Source organism: Somniosus microcephalus, chromosome 22 (genome assembly GCF_052327205.1).
Source record: "Somniosus microcephalus isolate GS21.2 chromosome 22, FLI_Smic_1.0, whole genome shotgun sequence".
Lineage (NCBI taxonomy): Eukaryota > Metazoa > Chordata > Chondrichthyes > Squaliformes > Somniosidae > Somniosus > Somniosus microcephalus.
The window spans coordinates 53,875,481-53,896,275 of record NC_141008.1 but is presented as its reverse complement, the minus strand read 5'-3'; the positions used below and the strand labels follow the sequence as shown (position 1 = coordinate 53,896,275).

Here is a 20,795-nt window from a genome sequence, read left to right as displayed (position 1 = left end):
CTCGTTCGCTGCCGCCGCTTTTAAGTGCCGCCAGTCGCGCCTCTGCTCTCCCCCATCTCTGGTCTGGAATTACCTTCATTGTTTTTAATGTCCTGCTGATCTCGTTATCTAGTCCTGGGTGCTGTTCTCATGAATATGAAATTGTCCCCTTTTGTCTGGGTCAACATTTTGATGGCCTCTGTCTCCAGGCCGATCTTGACTAGATCTGCATCTAATCCATATGCATACGTGTGGGTCTGGTTTCGTTCTTGATGTGCCATCGATAACTCAAAGACAAGGAGTTTAAAGGATTCAACTAAAGGCTTTTAATCACTAAGAACATTGCAGGTCTTTACACATCGGGTTCGTCTGATAGAATGACTCATACAGCTCTTGAGACCTTTATATGACAAAAGACAGGGGCGTAGCCAACACACACAATAGGAAAAAGGGGGCGGTACACACAATACAAAGCAGGTAAAACACAGGGGCTGATGAAGGCATATATTTCATCACATTCACCCCTTCTACAGATTTAGTCTGTCCGGGGGTGTGATAGTCCTTCCTGAACGTCGCAACAGTACCTCGGGTTCCGACCAGGAGTCCGTGGCGCCCTCCTGGGCATACCCATGTGTTGGGGGTGTTGCAGGTACTTCTGGGGGTGGTGAGCCTGGGGATGGTGGAGGTTCTTCTGGGGGTGGTGGTGATGGGTCGTCGTCGCTTCCTGCCGAGGCGAGGTCCTTTATGGACACGGTGTCCTCACGCCCGTCGGCGTGCTTGCCGTACGCGTACTGTGGGTTTGCGTGGAGTAGGTGTACTGCCTCCATGAGTGGATCCGTTTTGTGGCCCCTCACATGCTTTCATAATAGAACTGTCCCTGGGGTGGAGAGCCACGAGGGTAGGGACACTCCTGAGGTTGATTTGCGGGGAAAAACAAACATCTTCTCGTGAGGAGTGGCGTTAGTAGCAGTACACAGTAGCGACCTTATCGAGTGGAGTACGTCTGGGAGGACCTCTTGCCAGCGGGAGGTGGGGAGGCCTTTAGACCTTAGTGCTAAGGTGACCGCCTTCCACACTGTCGCGTTCTCCCTCTCCACTTGCCCATTACCCCGGGGGTTATAACTAGTGGTCCGACTCGTGGCTATCCCCTTTGACAGCAGGTATTGGCGCAGTTCGTCGCTCATGAACGACGCCCCCCTGTCAGTGTGGATGTAGTTAGGCATGCCGAACGTGCAAAACAGGTTGCCGAGGCACTTGATGACCGTGGCACTGGTCATGTCTGGGCAGGGGTAGGCGAATGGGAAGCGGGAGTACTCGTCCACAATGTTGAGAAAGTACACATTGCGGTCGGTGGAGGGGAGTGGTCCCTTGAAATCTAAGCTCAGGCGCTCGAATGGCCGTGTAGCTTTGATCAGGTGGGCTCGGTCGGGCCTGAAAAAACGGGGCTTGCATTCCGCACAGGTGCGGCAGTCCCTGGTCATAGACCGGACCTCCTCGATGGAATAGGGCAGGTTACGGGATTTTATAAAGTGGAATAGCCGTGTGACCCCCGGGTGGCAGAGGCCATTGTGGAGGCCCTGTAGCCTGTCCCCCTGGATGGTGGCACACATCCCTCGTGATAGGGCGTCGGGGGATTCGTTGAGGGCCCCCGGCCTATATATTATGTCGTACTCAAACGTGGAGAGTTCGATCCGCCACCTGAGAATTTTGTCGTTCTTGATCTTCCCCCTCTGTTTGTTGTTAAACATGAAGGCTACCGACCGCTGGTCGGTAAGCAGGGTGAAGCGTTTGCCGGCTAGGTAGTGCCTCCAGTGCCGCACTGCCTCCACTATGGCCTGGGCCTCCTTCTCTACCGAGGAGTGCCTGATCTCGGGCGCTTGGAGGGTTCTTGAGAAAAAGGCTACGGGCCGCCCATCCTGGTTGAGGGTGGCTGCTAAAGCGAAGTCGGACGCATCGCTTTCGACCTGGAAAGGGATGTTTTCGTCCACTGCCCGCAGTGCGGCCTTCTCAATGTCGTGTTTAATGCTGTTGAAGGCGGTGTGGGCCTCGGCCGTGAGCGGGAAGGACGTTGATTTCAGGAGGGGACGGGCCTTGTCGGAATAATTGGGGACCCATTGGGTGTAATAGGAGAAGAACCCCAGGCACCTTTTCAGGGCCTTGGGAGTGTTTGGTAGGGGTAGCTCCCGTAGGGGGTGCAATCGGTCGGGGTCCGGACCGATTTCCCCGTTTTCCACCACGCAGCCCAGGATACAGAGGCGCGTGGTGCTAAAGACACACTTATCCTCGTTGTAGGTGAGATTGAGTCTGAGGGCGGTTTTCAGAAATCTCGCGAGGTTCGAGTCGTGGTCTTGCTGGTCGTGGCCGCAGATGGTGACGTTGTCTAAGTATGGGTAGGCTGTTAACTGGTTCTCATCGACCATGCGGTCCATCTCCCGCTGGAAGACCGAGACCCCATTCGTTACCCCAAAGGGGACTCTGAGGAAGTGGTAGAGGCGTCCGTTCGCCTCGAAGGCAGTGTATGGACGGTCCTCCGGCCTAATGGGGAGCTGGTGGTATGCCGATTTTAGGTCGATGGTGGAAAACACCCAGTATTGCGCGATTTGGTTAACCATATCTGCTATGCGGGGCAGAGGGTAGGCGTCTAGCTGGGTGTATAGATTAACCGTCTGGCTATAATCTATCACCATCCGCTTCTTTTCGCTACCCTTAACTACTACTACCTGGACGCGCCACGGGCTGGTACTGCATTCGATGATACCCTCCCGCTTGAGTCTTTCTACTTCCGACGCAATGAACCGTCTATCCTCCCAGCTGTACCGCCTACTCTTGGTCGCTATGGGTCGACAGTTGGGTGCGAGGTTGGCGAACAGAGAGGGCGGCTTGACCTTCGGGGTAGCCAGACCGCACACTGTGAGGGGCGGCTGGGACCCACCGTAGGTAAGCGTGATACTTTGGTGGTGGCACTGGAAGTCCAGACCCAAGATCACGCTCACACAGAGATCTGGCATTATCAATAGTTTAAAATCTCTGTAATCAGTGCCTTTCACCGACAACATAACCGCGCAGAAACCTGTAATTTTTGAGGTATGAGTCTTATCAGCCATGGCGATTTTGCCCTGTGTGGGGACTATCGTTAGTGAAAGTCGTTTTACCAGGCTAGGATGAATAAAGCTTTCGGTGCTCCCGCAGTCAATCAAGTATTTAACCTTGTTCCCATTTACCTCTATGTCCATCATCGATTTAGACAACGGATGCGGCCTGGATTGATCCACTGTGATCGAGGCCACCAGTGGGTCCTGGAGGTCCGTGTAATCGGGGCAAGATGGTGGATTCCATGAGGGTGGACAAGATGGCGTCCAAGATGGCCGCCCCCACGGCGCGCACGCGGCGGTGGTGGAGTTGGAGGCGGGGTTCCCTCTGCAGACTTTGCTGAAATGTCCTTTCTTCCCGTATTTAAAACAGGTGGTGCCCTTCGCTGGGCACAGATGCCTGGAGTGTTTGTCCTGGCCGCAGAAGTAGCATTTCGGGCCCTGATGCATCGCGGCAGTAGTGGGGCTCCTGGGTGGGGCTGGGGCGCCGATGGTGCTGGGCTGGCCTGAGACCTGGGAGGTGAAGATGGCTTCCAAGATGGCGGCCCCCATGGCGCGCACGAGGCGGAGTGGGCCGCGTGGCCTGAGGAACAGGATTCAGAGTTCCTCTGGGCCATATCCAGCGATCGCGCTATACCCATAGCCTGTTTTAAGTCCAGTCCCTCCTTTTCAAACTGTTTCTGCCGAATGTAATTTGAACTGAGGCCCGCAATAAAGGAGTCTCGGATCAGCTCCTCCGTGTACACGATGGCAGACACGGCCTTACAGTTACAGTCTCTGCCCAGTACTTTTAGGCTTAGCATAAAGTCCTCTAGTGACTCACCATGCCGCTGCGTGCGAGTAGTCAGAAGATGCCTGGCGTACACCTCGTTTATTGGCCGCACGTAGTGGGCCTTCAGAATGGTGCAGGCATCCCCGTAGCTGGTGGCATCTTGGATGAGAGGGGAGACCCGATGGCTCACCCAGTTTCGCAGGATTCCCAGTTTGACGTCTCCGGTGGCGGTTGCGGCTGCTATGGCGGTGGATGAGTTTGCAATGAAAAATTCGAAGCATTGGAACCAGTGTCCGAACTGTGTGGCTGCGTCTGAGGCATGGGGGTCCAGATCCAAGCGCTCTGGTTTCAGGAGTCGATCCATCTTGGTGTTTTAGTGATTAAAATTGATGTGCCATCGAAACCTCAAAGACAAGGGCCTAGAAATTGAGTGGGCTTAGCGCCCATTTTGCGGCGCTAGAGGGCATTGCGCTGGGCTTACAGCCGGTTTTGAAATTGACTAGGGCCCAACATCGGCGTTACACCGGTAGCGCTGCGCCGGCACCGATGACGTCATCGGTGTGCGCAGCGTCCCGGTTGCCGTGGTGACGGGCCCCAGCGCCGAAATTCAGTTGCGGCCGCCTCGCCCGTGGCAGCCGCAACTAAGACTCTGGCAACAGAGTCTTACACGACTTTGCGCCGGCGCATAAAGGTGGAGCGGCGGCCGGCCGCTTTCCCGCCGGCCGCCTGCCCGCACCTCCCTCCCCGGACTCCCCCACCCCCCCCCCCGCGGAACAGATGCTTCTCGGCTGCGAGCCCGGCACTTCCCCGAGGTGCCGGGCTCATTTTTGTGTCGATTTAACCGGCCAGCGGGCGGGTGCAGGCAGCTCCTCCTTAACTGAAGGAGGAGGCCTGCACTTCCCGAGCCTGCCGCTCCGCATCGGGCGCCGCAGCGCCGGAATAGCGCCGCAATGCGGCGCGTAGCGCCAGTTTTCAGGTGCAAACAGCCTTCAGTAGCGCCGGCAGCCGTTTGGGCGCGGCGCTACTGAATATTTGGCACACGCAGCACGACTTAGCACCGGCGCTAAATTTCCGGCGTTAAGCCCCGGCGCAGCGCAACCTCAATTTCTAGGCCAAGGAGTTTAAAGGATTCAACTAAAGGCTTTTAATCACTAAGAACATTGCAGGTCTTTACACATCGGGTTCGTCTGATAGAATGACTCATACAGCTCTTGAGACCTTTATATGACAAAAGACAGGGGCGTAGCCAATACACACAATAGGAAAAAGGGGGCGGTACACACAATACAAAGCAGGTAAAACACAGGGGCTGATGAAGGCATATATTTCATCACAGTTCTCTCAGAAACGGCTTCCAGAACTTGCTGTAGGTTGAATCCACAAAGCTGTCTGAGGTTGCGCAGGAACCATTTTAAAGTGTCCCAATAAGCTGGTCACATGGTATGGCGACCATTTTGTATGCCCCTTTTTCTGGGCTTCTTTTAAAACAGTCTTTAAAATCATGGCCTCTTCTGCCATTTGACCCTTATTAATATAAAGTCCAATTTTGCGAATCCTACACGCCGAACACCTCAAGTCCCTTCGCCGGGAGCAAGCGGAAGCCAAGCGCAAACAGCGGAAGGAGCGCACGTCAACCCAAGCACCCCACCCACCCGCCCCTTCAACCACCGTCTGCCCCACCTGTGACAGAGACTGTAGGTCCCGCATTGGACTCATCAGTCACCTGAGAACTCATTTTTAGTGTGGAACTGAGTCATCCTCAGTTCCGAGGGACTGCCTAAGGGAGAGAGAAGAGACACAATAAATATTGCTGTACGCTTCTCACAGGCTGTACACAGTCCCTCGAGTTTCAGGAAGTTTGACACTATAATATTCATCAGTGCTCCCTAAAATCACTAAACATTGATAAAATTCATTGATAAATTTCATAGGATTGCCCCGACTTCTCCCATTCCATGCAACCTGTGACATAAGTAACTTCAAAACAATAGGCCGACGTAGGCTCAAATCTGGACGTTGTAGCAGAATACGAGAGGCATTCGAAAATTTAAGAGGGTGCTTGGGAACCGAGAATGAAAAAGGTGACAGTAGATGTGCGGATGAGGAAGGAATAGGATAGTGTACCAAGGGGCGTGGCTGATATGTAAAATAGATTCCCAGCTAAACGTGTGTCAGTTAATTTTAAAAGGTTAGGGACAGGATTGAGGATTATAAGGACCCCAATTCTGTGCAGTTGGTGAGCTTCAGAGGCTATGTAAATGTCACGCCAAGAAAGGCAACCAGTCAGGGATGAATAATGTAGAATGAAAGGTTAGATAGCAATGATTGAGTTTTGCAGCTGGGCAAAGGTTGGGAGAAGTTGCCTTCAGATTAAATGGGTTTGGTTAATGATACAGCAGATTATTAATGGTCTGTGCAAAGAGCGAGATGAATGGACCAACTGGCTTTTTCTTATTTTATGCTTTGCAGTGAATAAGTAGCGTACCATGCCACATCACCAAGCATTGTTGCATCATCTTACATTTTGTCCACTTGTGGACCTGGTGAATCACAGAATAGTACAGCACTGAAGGAGGCCATTTGGCCCATCGAGTCTGCGCCGGCTCTTTCAAAGAGCAATCCAGTTAGTCCCACTCCCCCGCTCTTCCCCCATATCCCTGCAATTATTTTCTACTTCAATTCCCTTTTGAAGGCTAGCATTGAATCTGTATCCACCACCCTATCAGGCAGTGCATTCCAAATCCTAACCACTCATTAGTTTAATAAATTCAAAGGACAACCAGGCAGAGAACCTAATGATCAATTTGATATAAAGAATTTGCATTTATACAGTGCCTTTCACATCCTTGTTCCAATAATAGGACAAGGCTGAAGCGTTTGCAACCATCTTCAGCCAGAAGTGCCGAGTGGACGATCCATTTTGGCCTCCTCCCGAGGTCCCCACCATCATAAAAGCCAGTCTTCAGCCAATTCAATTCACTCCACGTGATATCAAGAAACGGCTGAGCGCACTGGATACAGCAAAGGCTATGGGCCTCAACAACATCCCGGCTGTCGTGCTGAAGACTTGTGTGCTAGAACTAGCCATGCCTCTAGCCAAGCTGTTTCAGTACAGCTACAACACTGGCACCTACCCGACAAAGTGGAAAATTTCCCAGGTATGTCCTGTCTACAAAAAGCAGGACAAATCCCAATCTGGCCAAATACCACCCCATCAGCCTACTCTCAATCATCAGCAAAATGATGGAAGGCGTCGTCAACAGTGTTATCAAGCGGCACTTACTCACCAATAACTTCCTCACCAACGCTCAGTTTGGGTTCCGCCAGGACCACTTGGCTCCCGAACTCATTACAGCCTTGGTCCAATCATGGACCAAGAGCCGAATTCCAGAGGTGAGTTGAGAGTGACATCAAGGCAGCATTTGACCAAGTGTGGCACCAAGGAGTCCGAGTAAAATCAGGGGGAGAACTCTCCATTGGCTGGAGTCATACCTACCACAAAGGGAGATGGTTGTCGTTATTGGAGGCCAGTCATCTCAGCCCCAGGACATCGCTGCAGGAGTTCCTCAGGGCAGTGTCCTTGGCCCAACCATTTTCAGCTCCCTCCATCATAAGGACAGAAATGGGGATGTTTGCTGATGATTGCAGTATTCAATTCCATTCGCAATTCCTCAGATAATGAAGCAGTCCGTGCCCGCATGCAGCAAGACCTGGACAACAGCTAGGCTTGGACTGATAAATGGCAAATAACATTTGCACCACACAAGTGCCAGGCAAAAAACATCTCCAACAAGAGACAGTCTAACCACCTCCCCTTGACATTCAATGGCATTACCACTGCCGAATCCCCCACCAGCAACATTGACCAGAAACTTAACTGGACCAGCCACATAAACACTGTGGCTACAAGAGCATGTCAGTGGCTGGGTATTCTGCGGCGAATGACTCACCTCCTGACTCCCCAAAGCCTTTCTACCACCGACAAGGCACAAGTCAGGAGTATGATGGAATGCTTTCCACTTGCCTGGATGAGTGCAGCTCCAACAACACTCAAGACACCATTCAGGACAAAGCAGCCCGCTTGATTGGTACCCGATCGACCATCCTAAACATTCACTCCCTCCACCACCGGCGCACCGTGGCTGCAGTGTGTACCATCTATAAGATGCACTGCAGCAACTCGCCAAGGCTTCTTTGACAGCACCTCCCAATCCTGCGACCTCTTCCACCTAGAAGGACAAGGGCAGCAGATGCATGGGAACACCACCACCTCCAAGTTCCCCTGCAAGTCACACACCATCCTGACTTGGAAATATATCGCCGATCCTTCATCGTCGCTGGGTCAAAATCCTGGAACTCCCTCCCTAACAGCACCGTGGGAGCACCTTCACCACGCGGACTGCAGCGGTTCAAGAAGGCGGCTCACCACCACCTTCTCAAGGGCAATTAGGGATGGGCAACAAATGCTGGCCTTGTCAGCGACGCCACCTCCCTTGAATTAATAAATTAAAAAAAATAAGTTGCACAATGTAAAACATTGGTAGGTTTTCTTTTTTCCCCCATAAATAATTGACTGTTGACTAAAGTCCAATAAGTACAAAACTGGGGTGCGGATGGGGGGCGGGGGAAGCAACACTGCCTACTTAATCAGCAGAGCCTCCATCAACAACTGGTATTTATAAAGAACTATTAATGCATAAAGATGACCCAGGCATAAGCCAAAATAGATGCCATGGCAAAGAAGGCATTAGAAAGAATCGCCAAAAGCTTGGTCAAAGAAGTGGGGTTTAAGGGAGGTGTAGAGGTGGAGTGGTTTAGAGGAATTCAAACATGGGATCTAGGTGGGTGATGGCACAGCTGTCAAATAGCACAGTGGAGAAAGTGCAAAAAAAGATTTACAAGGATGGTACCAGAACTGAAAGATGGGGAAAAATTGTGTTTTTTTTTCCTCTTCTCACAGTTCAGACATGACGTCGAGCAAAACTCTCACGCTTCCACCAACTGCTGAAACGTCATCACGCAATGTACGTCCCCCCTCCCTCGAGGTATAGGCACCACACATGCGCACCAAAGGAAATGAAGTCGACCTGGCGGCCAGGAAGACTCAGTGCGCTTGCGCGTTGCCAGTGAGTGCGACGCCGGACAGCTCGAGCGCGCGTCGGGGTGGTGATTTTTGGCGCCAGAGTGAAAGTGAGAGCGCTCTCGAGAATTTTTAATACGTTTGGAAGGAGAGGAGTTTCAAAGCGGGCGAAAGGATGGCGATCAGACTGTCAGAAGGAGCCATAGCGGTGCGTACCGTCCGCAGCAAAAAAAAATTTTACCTTCAGAAAAATCCAGTTCGGTTGTTTTATTTCCACCATTACTTCGTCATGTAACCGATCGGTGTCGCAATTAGTATTTCATGTAATTAATATTTGGCCAAATGTGCCGATGCTTTGAGAGAGGGGAAGGGGGTGGCATTAAAAAAAAGCACAAGAACATTATAAAATGGTGCAGTTATTGTTGCTTGCTGTAAATGGGAGGTCGGATACCGAATGAAGCCTCTGCACCAGGCCCCAGAGGAGCAGCCACAGCAAGAGTTTAATTTTGGCCAAAATTAATCACCTTTAAAACCTCACAATTCTCTTGAATTAGGTTAATCTTTCAGGTATAAATCCTATCATTTTCTGGTGATTATCACATTGCTGTTTGTGGGGTATGGAGAGAGAGCGGGAATTTGTTACTGAGATAGAGGATCAGCCATGATCATATCGAAGGGCCAATTGGCCTGCTGCTCCTATTTTTCTATGTTTCTATGAGCTTGCTGTGCGCAAATTAGCTGCTGCGTTTCCTACATCACAACAGTGACTACACTTCAAAAGTACTTCATTGACTGTAAAGCGCTTTGGGACATCCGGTAGTCATGAAAGGTGTGATAGAAATGCAAGTTTTTTTTTGTTCCTTTTTACAAGTATTGTGAATTTCCAGTTTTTCCTGTTAAACTTTTTAAAAAAGAAAACACACACCAGTAATATTGCTGGACTTTTTTTGCATGAGAAAATATGCAATTGTAGATAAAGGCCTAGATTTTTCTGTTTTAGGGTTATTTTAAAATAAATGGTTAACTACAAGAGTTTCTGATTGGAAAATCTAGGTGACAGAAAGATTTTGTTTCTGTAGTGCCTTTCATGTCCTCAGGACTTCCCAACATACCAAAAAGCCATAACAAGTGAGTGAACTTTTGAAGTGTCCTCACTTGTTAATGTCAGTAAACATGGCAGACAATTTGCACACAAAGGTATAGTAAATAGTTTCGGATTGCTCTGGCAAAGATCGTGCACAGATACAATGGGCTGCATATGCTTATTTTGTGCTGTGACCTTCTATGGCCCTATAGGTTAGTCAAGTATCTGAAAGAGAAAGATGAGTTTGTTGTTCAGAAACTTTTAGGGTCATAGAACAGAATCTTGCAGCACAGAAGGAGGCCATTTGACCGGTCACATCTGTGCCAGCTCTTTGAAAGAGCTGTCCAATTTAGCCCCACACCCCAGCTTTTTCCCCATCTCTAATTAGTTTGCTTAAGCTCTTCCCTCAATTCTTTGAAGCTAGCCCCTTTGCGGCTCCGTGTCAAATTTTGGTAACGCAACGAGTACAGCACACAGAGATGTAGTGTTCAGGAAAGATAGAAAGGAGTTGGTGGAAACCTATATGTTGGGGGCATCTGGGAGATTATAAAGTTACACGATGAACAACCCAGCTTGAACATCTTTAAAAGGACAAAGTTAACACGAGGAGTATGTTACAGAGCACCAGGTTAAGAGGAGGAAGACAGTTACATTTATGAAGAGATAAAACAGATATATAAAAACTGTAAGGTTATTTTAATGGGGAACTTCAATTCAAATTTAAACTGGGAATACCAAAGTAGTTTGGTGTCCAAGTTGGCAAATGTAATGCACAGCTGCTTCATGAAACTATGCAAGTGCACCACCTTTAGTGGCTTCCTTGATTGGGTAATAGGTGGCCCAGACCTCATCCAGGGAATGGAAGTCGTGGCAGCTTTGGGGGGACAGCAATCACAGAATTATCCAGTTCAACATGATGGGAGATTCTGAAATATTGAGGAACAAAAGTCAGCTCATTTAAAAAAGGAGATATTGGGACAGGTGACCAAAAGCTTGGTCAAAGAGGTCGGTCTTAAGGCGGAGAGAGGTAGAGAGAGACAGCGGCTTAGGGAGGGAATTTCAGAGCTTGGGGCCCAGGTTGCTGAAGGGACACTGTTCATTTACCTGTTTAGTGTTAAATAAATTTGTCTTTTTAGCTGAAATTTCAACTACCTAATGAAGACATGGATGTCACATGGTGGCATGTGAAATATTCCAGTAAGCTGCAATAGTGGCATGTGAAATATTCCAGTAAGCTGCAATAGTGGCAAGGGTTTCTGTTCAAAATCTGTGTGTCTCATTATATTTGCCGACACATTGGGCAGATCATAGGAGATGTGAAGTCTGCTTAGGGAGTGATCATCCACTCTGAAACCAAGTATCTAGTGTTAAAAGCTGAAAATGTACTGGACATTACTGTAGGAAAATGTCAACAATCCTTTAGTGAATGCAATCTAAATGGGAGCCATAAATGTACAGTAATTTGAAAGTTCTAATTAGAGCATTTAGGCACAACACATTGCAGAAAACCTTTTTACTTAATTTCATGTGTCAGTTGAGTGAAAATCCAGATACTTGTGAAAATGAAAGGGGCAGTGGTGCAATAGTTTTTATGCCCTGCTTTGCAGTGGCATGCAGTGATGAGACTTCGATTCATGTCTGCAATCTGAATTCTGATGATGGGGATTTGGGGGAGGTGCTCAAGGGTGGGCAGTGCCTTCCTAACTGGAAAAGAAATGCTGCAGCAACTAAAGCACTGAGGTGTAATGTTTGTGAATAATCTCGTGTTAAAACATCTTTATGGCAACTCAAAGGACTGTTAGTTTGTAATCCCTGTGAAAAGGATAACTCTCATCCCTTGAGTAATAACTCTTCAACTTTGTTTTACAGTCAATTGTTCAAGGTGGAACTCCTTCACAGCCACTTTTACAAGTTATTGTAAGTATGTTATTTTCTATTGCGTGTTACTGCCTTATAATTAGGTCAACTGATTTGGCATTGCACATCATGTAAATGTCTCCAGTTAACTGTGTGCAACATGATTTGCAGCTCAGTACCACAGTTTAGCATAAAACCAAGTCCCAGAAGCAATGAAAATACTGGATTCTGAGTGTGAACAATAATACACCACTCGTCACGACAGTTCTTTTGCCCAGTGTGTAACCTGCTGCTAACTTCTTCCACTTTTTGGTGCAGTGGACTTAATTCACGAAATGAAAAATAGTTTTTGTCATAAAATGTTAGAGTTGCGTGTTCTAGTTTTCTCCCCCGCCCCCATTTGTGTAGTATCATACTATTCATAGGAAAAAGGTGAGGAGGCATACTACTCCCAGCCCACTGCCAGTGGTGCTCTTGACACTCGTACTTGGGGTTCTTGAGCAGCTCAGTGTGTTTTTCTCTTTACCCCTGTAGAAAAACACCCAGGTCTGCTTGAAATGTGCCATGTTAATAATGGTTCCAGTTGAGATCTCTGTTTAGTTGCAAAGTAGAATGGAGAAATCCAGTGATTTTTAGAGTCATAGTTATACAGCACAGAAAGAGGCCCTTCAGCCCATCGTGTCTGCGCCGGCCATCAAGCCCTGTCTATTCTAATCCCATTTTCCAGCACTTGGTCCGTAGCCTTGTATGCTATGGCATTTCAAGTGCTCATCTAAATGCTTCTTGAATGTTGTGAGGGTTCCTGCCTCTACCACCCTTTTCAGGCAGTGAGTTCCAGATTCCAACCACCCTCCGGGTGAAAAAGTTTTTCCTCAAATCCCCTTTAAACCTCCTGCCCCTTACCTTGAAACTATGCCCCCTGGTTATTGACCCCTCTACTAAGGGGGAAAGTTCCTTTCTATCTACCCTATCTATGCCCCTCATAATTTTGTACACCTCAATCAGGTCCCCCCTCAGCCTTCTCTGCTCCAAGGAAAACAACCCCAGCCTGTCCAGTCTCTCTTCATAGCTGAAACACTCCAGCCCAGGGAACATCCTGGTGAATCTCCTCTGCACCCTCTCCAATGCAATCACATCCTTCCTATAGTGTGGCGACCAGAACTGCACACAGTATTCCAGCTGTGGCCTAACTAGCGTTTTTTACAGCTCCATCATAACCTCCCTGCTCTTATATTCTATGCCTTGGCTAATGAAGGCAAATATCCCATATGCCTTCTTAACCACCTTATCTACCTGTCCTGCTGCCTTCAGGGATCTATGTAAATGCTCACCAAGGTCCCTCTGATCCTCTCCTTCCAAGGGTCCTACCATTCATTGTGTATTCCTGTGCCTTGTTAGTCCTCCCAAAAATTCATCCCCTCACACTTTTCAGGGTTAAATTCCATTTGCCACTGTTCTGCCCATCTGACCAACCCGTCTATAGCGTCCTGTAGCCTGAGGCTTCCCTCCTTTCTATTTATCACTCCACCAATTTTCGTGTCATCTGTGAACTTACTGATCATACCTCCTGCATTCATATCACAGAAATCACAGAAACCCCACAGTGCAGATAGAGGCCATTTCGGCCCATCGAGCCTGCACCGACACATATCCCACCCGATCCCCGTAACCCCTACACCAACACATATCCCACCCTATCCCCGTAACCCCACGTATTTAATCCCCCTAACACTAAGGGTCAATTTATCATAGCCAATCAACCTAACCCGCACATCTTTGGACTGTGGGAGGAAACCGGAGCACCCGGAGAAAACCCACGCAAACACGGGGAGAATGTGCAAACTCCACACAGACAGTCGCCCGAGGCCGGATTCGAACCCGGGTCCCTGGCGCTGTGAGGCAACAGTGCTAACCACTATGCCACCGTGATATCTAAATCATTAATGTACACTACAAACAGCAAAGAACCCAGCACTGATCCCTGCGGTACACCATTGGACACAGGCTTCCAGTCACAAAAACAACCCTCGACCATCACCCTCTGCCTCTTGCCACTAAGTCAATTTTGGATCCAATGTGCCAAATTGCCCTGGATCCCATGGGTTCTTACCACCTTGACCAGTCTCCCAATGCGGGACTTTGTCAAAAGCCTTACTGGAGCTCATGTAGAGGCTCTGAATATTTGTGTCAGAGCCCCTGCAATCTCCTCCCTTGCCTCACACAGCAGGCTGGGATACATCCCGTCAGGGCCTGAAGATTTATCCACTTTTAAGCTCACTAAAACTGCCAGTACCTCCTCCCTCTCAACGCTAATTTGTTTAAGTATATCACAATCCCCCTGCCTGATTTCTATGCCTACATCGCCCTTCTCCATAGTGAACACAGATGCAAAATATTCATTTAAAACCTCACCTACATCTTCCAGCTCTACACACAGATTGCCGCTTTGGTCCCTAATGGGCCTTGCTCTTTCCCTGGTTATCCTCTTGCCCTTAATATACTTCTAAAACACCTTGGGATTTTCCTTTATTTTGCCCGCCAGTGTTTTTTCATGCCCCCTCTTCGCTCTCCTAATTTCCTTTTTAAGTACCCCCTGCACTTTCTATACTCCTAGGGCTTCCACTGTTTTTAGTCCTTTGTGTCTGCCAAAAGCCTCCCCTTTTTTTCCTAATCCATTCTTGTATATCCCTTGACACATCCAGGGTTCCCTGGACTTGTTGGTCCCACCCTTGACCTTTACGGGAACATGTTGGCGCTGTACTCTCTCTATTTCCTTTCTGAATGACTCCCACTGCTCTGATGTGGATTTTCCTACAAGTAGCTGATCCCAGTCCACTTTGGTCAGATCCTGCCTTATCATATTAAAATCGGCCTTCCCCCCCCCCCCCCCCAATTTAGAACCTTTATTTCCGGTCCATCTTTGTCCTTTTCCGGTCCATCTTTGTCCTTTTCCATGACTACCTTAAATCTCACCGAATTATGGTCACTGTCACCAAAATGCTCTCCTACTGACACTTCTACCACTTGCCCGGCTACATTCCCTAGAATTAGGTCCAGTACCGCCCCCTCTCTTGTAGGACTTTCTACATGCTGGCTCAAAAAACTCTCCTGGATGCACTTTAAGAATTCCGCACCCTCTAAGCCTTTCACACTCTTGACTATCCCAGTTATTATTGGGGGAAGTTGAAATCCCATACTATTATTAACCTATTATTTCTACACTTCTGAGACTTGCCTACATATCTGTTCCTCTATCTCCCCCTAACTGTTTGGGACCTATAGTACACTCCCAGCAAAGTGCTTGCCCCCTTTTTGTTTTTAAGTTCTATTCATATGGCCTCATTAGAGGAACCTGCTAAGATATCATCCCTCCTTACTGCAGTAATTGACTCCTTGATTAATATTGCAACACCCCCCATCTCTTTTACACCCCCTCTGTCTCGCCTGAAGATTCTATACTTGAGCTGCCAGTCCTGCCCCTCCCTCAACCATGTCTCTCTGATAGCAACAATATCATACTCCCATGTGTTCATCAGCACCTTCAATTCATCTGCCTTACTCGCAAGACTCCTTGCATTAAAATAAATGCAATCCAGCCTTGCCATACTCCCTTGTGCCGTTACATATTTGCTCTGCCTTCCAGACTGACTTGTTTTTTCCTCTATATTTGGCTGTGCATCACCCCCTTACTATAGCTCCACTCTGTATCCCATCCCCCTGCCAAGTTAATTTAATCCCCCCGCAACAGCACTAGCAAACCTCCCCGCAAGGATGTTGGTCCGGTTCAGGTGCAACCTGTCCGACTTGTACAGGTCCCACCTTCCCCAGAAACTGACCTAGTGATCCAGGAAACTAAAGCCCTCCCTCCTGCACCAACTCTTCAGCCACGCATTCATCTGCTCTATCCTCCTATTTTTACACTCTCGAGCACGTGGCACCGGGAGTAATCCAGAGATTACAACCTTTTTGAGGTCCTGCTTTTTAATCTGCTACCTAGCTCCCTAAATTCTTGTTGCAGGACCTCATCCCTCTTTCTACCTATGTCGTTGGTACCAATGTGAACCACGACGTCTGACTCTTCACCCTCCCACTTCAGAATGCCCTGCAGCCATTCAGTGACATCCTTGACCCTGGCACCAGGGAGGCAACATACCATCCTGGAGTCACGTCTGTGGCTGCAGATACGCTTGTCTGCACCCCTCACTATTGAGTCTCCTACCACTATTGCCCTTCCACTCTTACTCCTCCTCCCTTGTGCAGCTGAGCCACCCACAGTGCCGTGAACTTGGCTCTGCCTGCACTCCCCAGAGGAACCGTCACTTTCACCGTTTTCCAACACAGAAAAACGGTTGTTGAGTGAGATGCACTTTGGGGCTTTCCCGACTACCTGCCTGCCCCCCTTCTGACTGGTGGTCTCCCATTCCCTCTCTGACTTCACTTTCTTAAGCTGCGGGGTGACCATGTCTAAAAACGTGCTATCCACGTAACTCTCAGCCTTGCGGATACACCGCAGTGCTTCCAGCTGATGCTTGAGCTCCGAAAACCGGATCTCAAGTTGGCCAAACCGTTGGCACTTACTGCACATGTGGTCATCCTGACTGCAAGAAGCGTCTAGGAATTCCCACATGCTGCAGGCCGTGCAATGCACGGGACTGAGGTCCCCTGCCATACTATAAATTAAAAAAAACTCTTACCTCAAATTTAAACTCTTGGTTTCTCGCTCTCCCGAACTACCTTAACTATGAACTACCTTAAAAGAAATAAACTTAAAATTGAAGGAGAAAAAAGCACTCCCCCACTACTCGCCAATCAGCTTCTTCCCCTGCGCCGGAGTCACTTTCTGTACTGTGACGTCACTCTCGAATTCTGCCGCTGCTCCACTGGGCCTGAAAATCACCGACCTTTATTTTCTCCCACAGCCGCTGCTCCCTCGCAGGCCCTGTTTGCTCCCCGCCTCGCCCACAAAGAAGTATTTGAGATAGTATGCTCTTATTTTAAAAAAATGGTTTTGTTGCTGCAGATATTTTGTGGTCAATGAGCAGAGTGTGGGTGTTCTTTTGTTCCTCTTTTTGTGGGAAACTTCAGTTATTTTCATATTTCCCTGCTGTGCTGACACTTCAGTGCAGTACTGAGGGAGTGCTGCATTGTTGGAGGTGCCGTCTTTCAGGTGGACGTAAAAGGTCCCGTGGCGCTATTTTGAAGAGCAGGGGAGTTATTCCCGGTGTCCTGGCCAATATTTATCCCTCAACCAACATCACTGGAAGAAAAAAAAATTATCTGCTCATTATCACGTGGCTGTTTGTGGGATCTTGCTGTGTGCAAATTGGCTGCCACGTTTCCTACATTACAACAGTGACCACACTTCAAAAAGTACTTCAGTGGCTGTAAAGCGCTTTGGGACGTTCTGAGGTCATGAAAGGTGCTATATAAATGCAAGTCTTTCTTTCATTACCATAGATAGCTCAACAGAGTGGGCTAGCTTAGAGCAGCTGAGACATCACGGGGGGGATAGACCTCAAACTGTGGGGTAGAGTTTCTGCTTTGGGCGCAATTGGCAATCCGGACGCGAATTGCGCTCAAAGTTGCACTAGTTTTGAGAAATTCTTTTTGTTTCTCAAGTTTCCGCTCAAACTCATTCGCGTATTGCAAACGCAAAATCTGCCATGAACCAGCGCAATTGGGCAGCGTTTTAAAATGTAATTTAAAAAAAATTGCTTTAAAAAAAAAAACAAAAACAAAAAAAATTTCCTTGGTATATTTGAGTGGTAACTTGGTGCAGTTTGATTAATACAGCTGAAAATAGATTTATCACAAAACATAAGCATGTTTAATCACGGTCAGTCCAGCACCTGCGAGTAACCCAATTTTTAAATGATTGAAAATGGACTTCAAAAAAACTAATCACAACCATTTGCTAGTTACATTGGGGTACAGTTGTCTTTTTTTTTAGTAAATTAAAAAAAATTACATGCAAAGCTGTTAAAATGTGCCTGTTAGTGTCCTTGCACCCAAAAGAACCAGCTTAATTTTTACAGCCTCCTCGAAGCCCCCCCAAACGAGCGCAATTAGCAGAAACTTCCAATGGTGATTATTTCATCTTGGGGCGGGGCCGGCTTCTGGCGCGATGGTTTTTAAACTAGTGCAAACGATTGTGGAAACTATTCGTGCTGAACGTAATTTGCGCTTAAAATTACTCCATCTTTTGTCCGTGTTATGCCTATTTCGGAAGAATTGGGCTGAAAAAACCAGCAGAAACTCTACCCCTGTGATTCTGGCTTGTGGGCTCCAAATTGGGGTCCAACACACCTGCCGCAACTGCAGCATTAAATTGCTTAAGTTTTGGTGATCCCAGTTAGTTTGGATGAATATGCAGATTGGAAAGGGCCCCTTCTGCCTACTCTCGCGCAAATCAATTGTAATTCAGTATGTAGTTGTTATTTACAGCCAATATTGCTTCTACCATATAAGCAATTTATCTTGTTTTATATAGAGTATCCGCCGAATTACAAATGGTCCCCCAAGGTATCGTGTTCTAATGAGTGATGGAATCCATACGCTGTCATGTAAGTATTGCAGAGCAGAATTTGTTTGCATTAGCTAACTAAAAATGATTTAATTGTTCAACCAATTCATTGAATTTTATGCAACATATTAGTATGCTAATAATGGTTCATGGATTTGCTCCTGCAATTTTAAACTGGAACTACTACTTCCACCACTTTGATGCTTTTAACATAATGACAAGGCACTTCACAAACACGGAGCAGGAATTGATGACAAAACGTGCCTGCAGATGTAGATTTTGAGGAGGCTTTTAAAGAATGGGATAAATGTGCCAAGCTCAAGTGTGTTTTTTTTGTGTAATTTGAGTGCAGAACAGTGATGATTGACTGCCTTGTAGTGGAGCTGGATGGAGGGGAGGAAGCACACAATAGTCCAAACCTAAAAGAACGGATGTTGAGCAGGGACGGGTTGCAGATGGAACGTGGAAGGATTTGTAAATGACAGTTTTGAAATCATTGCACTAGAGGATGGTCGGCCACAGCTCGACAGGGACTGGGATGATGGATGAATGCCATTTTGTGAGGGATAAAATAGGGTGGGAGGTGAGGTGGAGTTTGTTAGGTGGAACCTTCAAGCTTGGAAAAAGCTAACTTGAGGTGACCGATGTGGATGAAGTTTCAGCAATGGTGGGTGTGCAGTAGGGACGGTACAGGTGATTTATTTTGGCAGTGGAAATAGAGGGTCTTGGTGATAACTGGATGTTTGAAACTCGACTCCAAGTCGAGCAGAGCACTGAGGTTGCACATGGATTTTCAAGTTCAGCCTAACCGAGTAACTGGGTGTGGACTTTTATGGTTTGAGCTAATTAGCTTTGAACTGGCGAATGTTTAGCTGGAGGAAATTCTGGCTTATCCACAGCTTGACGTTTGGCGAGCGGCAGCAGTTGTGTAGTTAAGGTATAGTTGGAAGTCATCAGTATATACATATGGAAGGGAGCACCATGTTTCCAGGTAATGTTGCTGAGAGGCAGTGAGCTCCCAGTCTTTGCCAAAGATAAAGTCAACCTGCATTGCTCATGTGAGCTGGTTCTGCTATCCAACAACAATAACAACTTGTATTTATATAGCGCCTTTAACGTGGTAAAACGTCCCACAGTGCTTCACAGGAGTATTAAAAGACAAAAAATGTGACAGTGTTGGATGAGCTGCAATTTTGTCCAGTTAAACATTGGGAAGACTGAATTCATTGTCTTCAGTTTCTGTCATGAATTCCATACCTTCACCACCAATTCCATCCCACTCCTTGGCAAGTGTCTTAGGCTGAACTGGACTATTCGCAATCTTGGTATCCTATTCAACCCCGAGTTGAGCCTCTGACCCCATGTCCTCTCCATCATAAAGGATGCCTACTTCCACCCCCAACATTGCCTCAACCCATGTTCAGTCCCACAGTTAGTCCCACTCACCTATCACTCCTGTCCTTGCTGACCTACATTTGGCCAGTGGTCCCCCAATGACTCAAATTTTAAATTATCATCCTTGTGTTTAAAGCCTTTCATGGCTTTGTCCTATCATATCTCTAACTCCCCTGTCCCAAATCACTCTAAGCCCTTGACTCTGACCTCTTGTGCACCCCTATTCGCCCCACCATTGGTGGTCTTGCCTTCAGCTGCCCCATGCTCTGGAATTCCCTTCTGCCTCCACCTCCCATTCTTCCTTTAAATCCTTACTTAAAACCAACCTCTTTGACCAAGCTTTTGGTTACTCTAATATCTCTTTTTTGTTTTGGTGTCCATTTTTACCTGATTGCACAGTTGTGAAGCATCTTGGGACGGTTTTATACGTTAACTGGTGGTAGTAGTTGTTGTTTTTGCTGGCCTTTTTAGTTGGAGATTGGTGCTCTGCAAGACTCCAAAGAAAAACAGGAAGGTGATCATTAACATGTATCATGGTAACCAATACTTCTAACAGAAGTACTGCATGGAGCAATTTGCACTGGTGAGAAGTTTAATTGTTAATGAATTGCATGAATTACCTGGGACGGCAGGAATGACGTATGAGGAGAGATTGGGTCGATTGGGCTTGTACTCGCTGGAGTTTAGAAGAATGAGTGGTGATCTCATTGAAACTTATAAAATTCTGACAGGACTGGACAGACTAGATGCAGGAAGGATGTTCCTGATGGCGGGGGAGTCCAGAACCAGGGGTCACAGTCTAAGGCTAAGGGGTAAGCCATTTAGGACAGAAATGAGGAGGAATTTCTTCACCCAGGGAGTGGTGAACCTGTGGAATTCTCTACCACAGAAGGCAGTTGAGGCCAATACATTAAATATATTCAAGAAGGAGTTAGATATATTTCTCAAGGCTAAAGGGATCAAGGGATATGGGGAGAAAGCAGGGACAGGGTACTGAATTTGGATGATCAGCCATG

The 20,795-nt window shown here is 47.6% G+C and overlaps 1 protein-coding gene across 1 annotated transcript in view; it reads left to right on the top strand.

The window, feature by feature from the left end:
* Nucleotides 1-8,938: 8,938 nt before the first annotated feature.
* The window catches only part of rpa1 (replication protein A1), a 55,051-nt gene continuing 43,194 nt past the window's right edge, over nt 8,939-20,795 (top strand). The window contains exons 1-3 of the mRNA XM_085964759.1: nt 8,939-9,128; nt 11,874-11,921; nt 18,352-18,424. Of these exons, the coding sequence (XP_085820885.1) occupies nt 9,096-9,128; nt 11,874-11,921; nt 18,352-18,424 (154 nt within the window). The 5' untranslated portion in view covers nt 8,939-9,095. The remainder of the gene's footprint in view (nt 9,129-11,873; nt 11,922-18,351; nt 18,425-20,795) is intronic.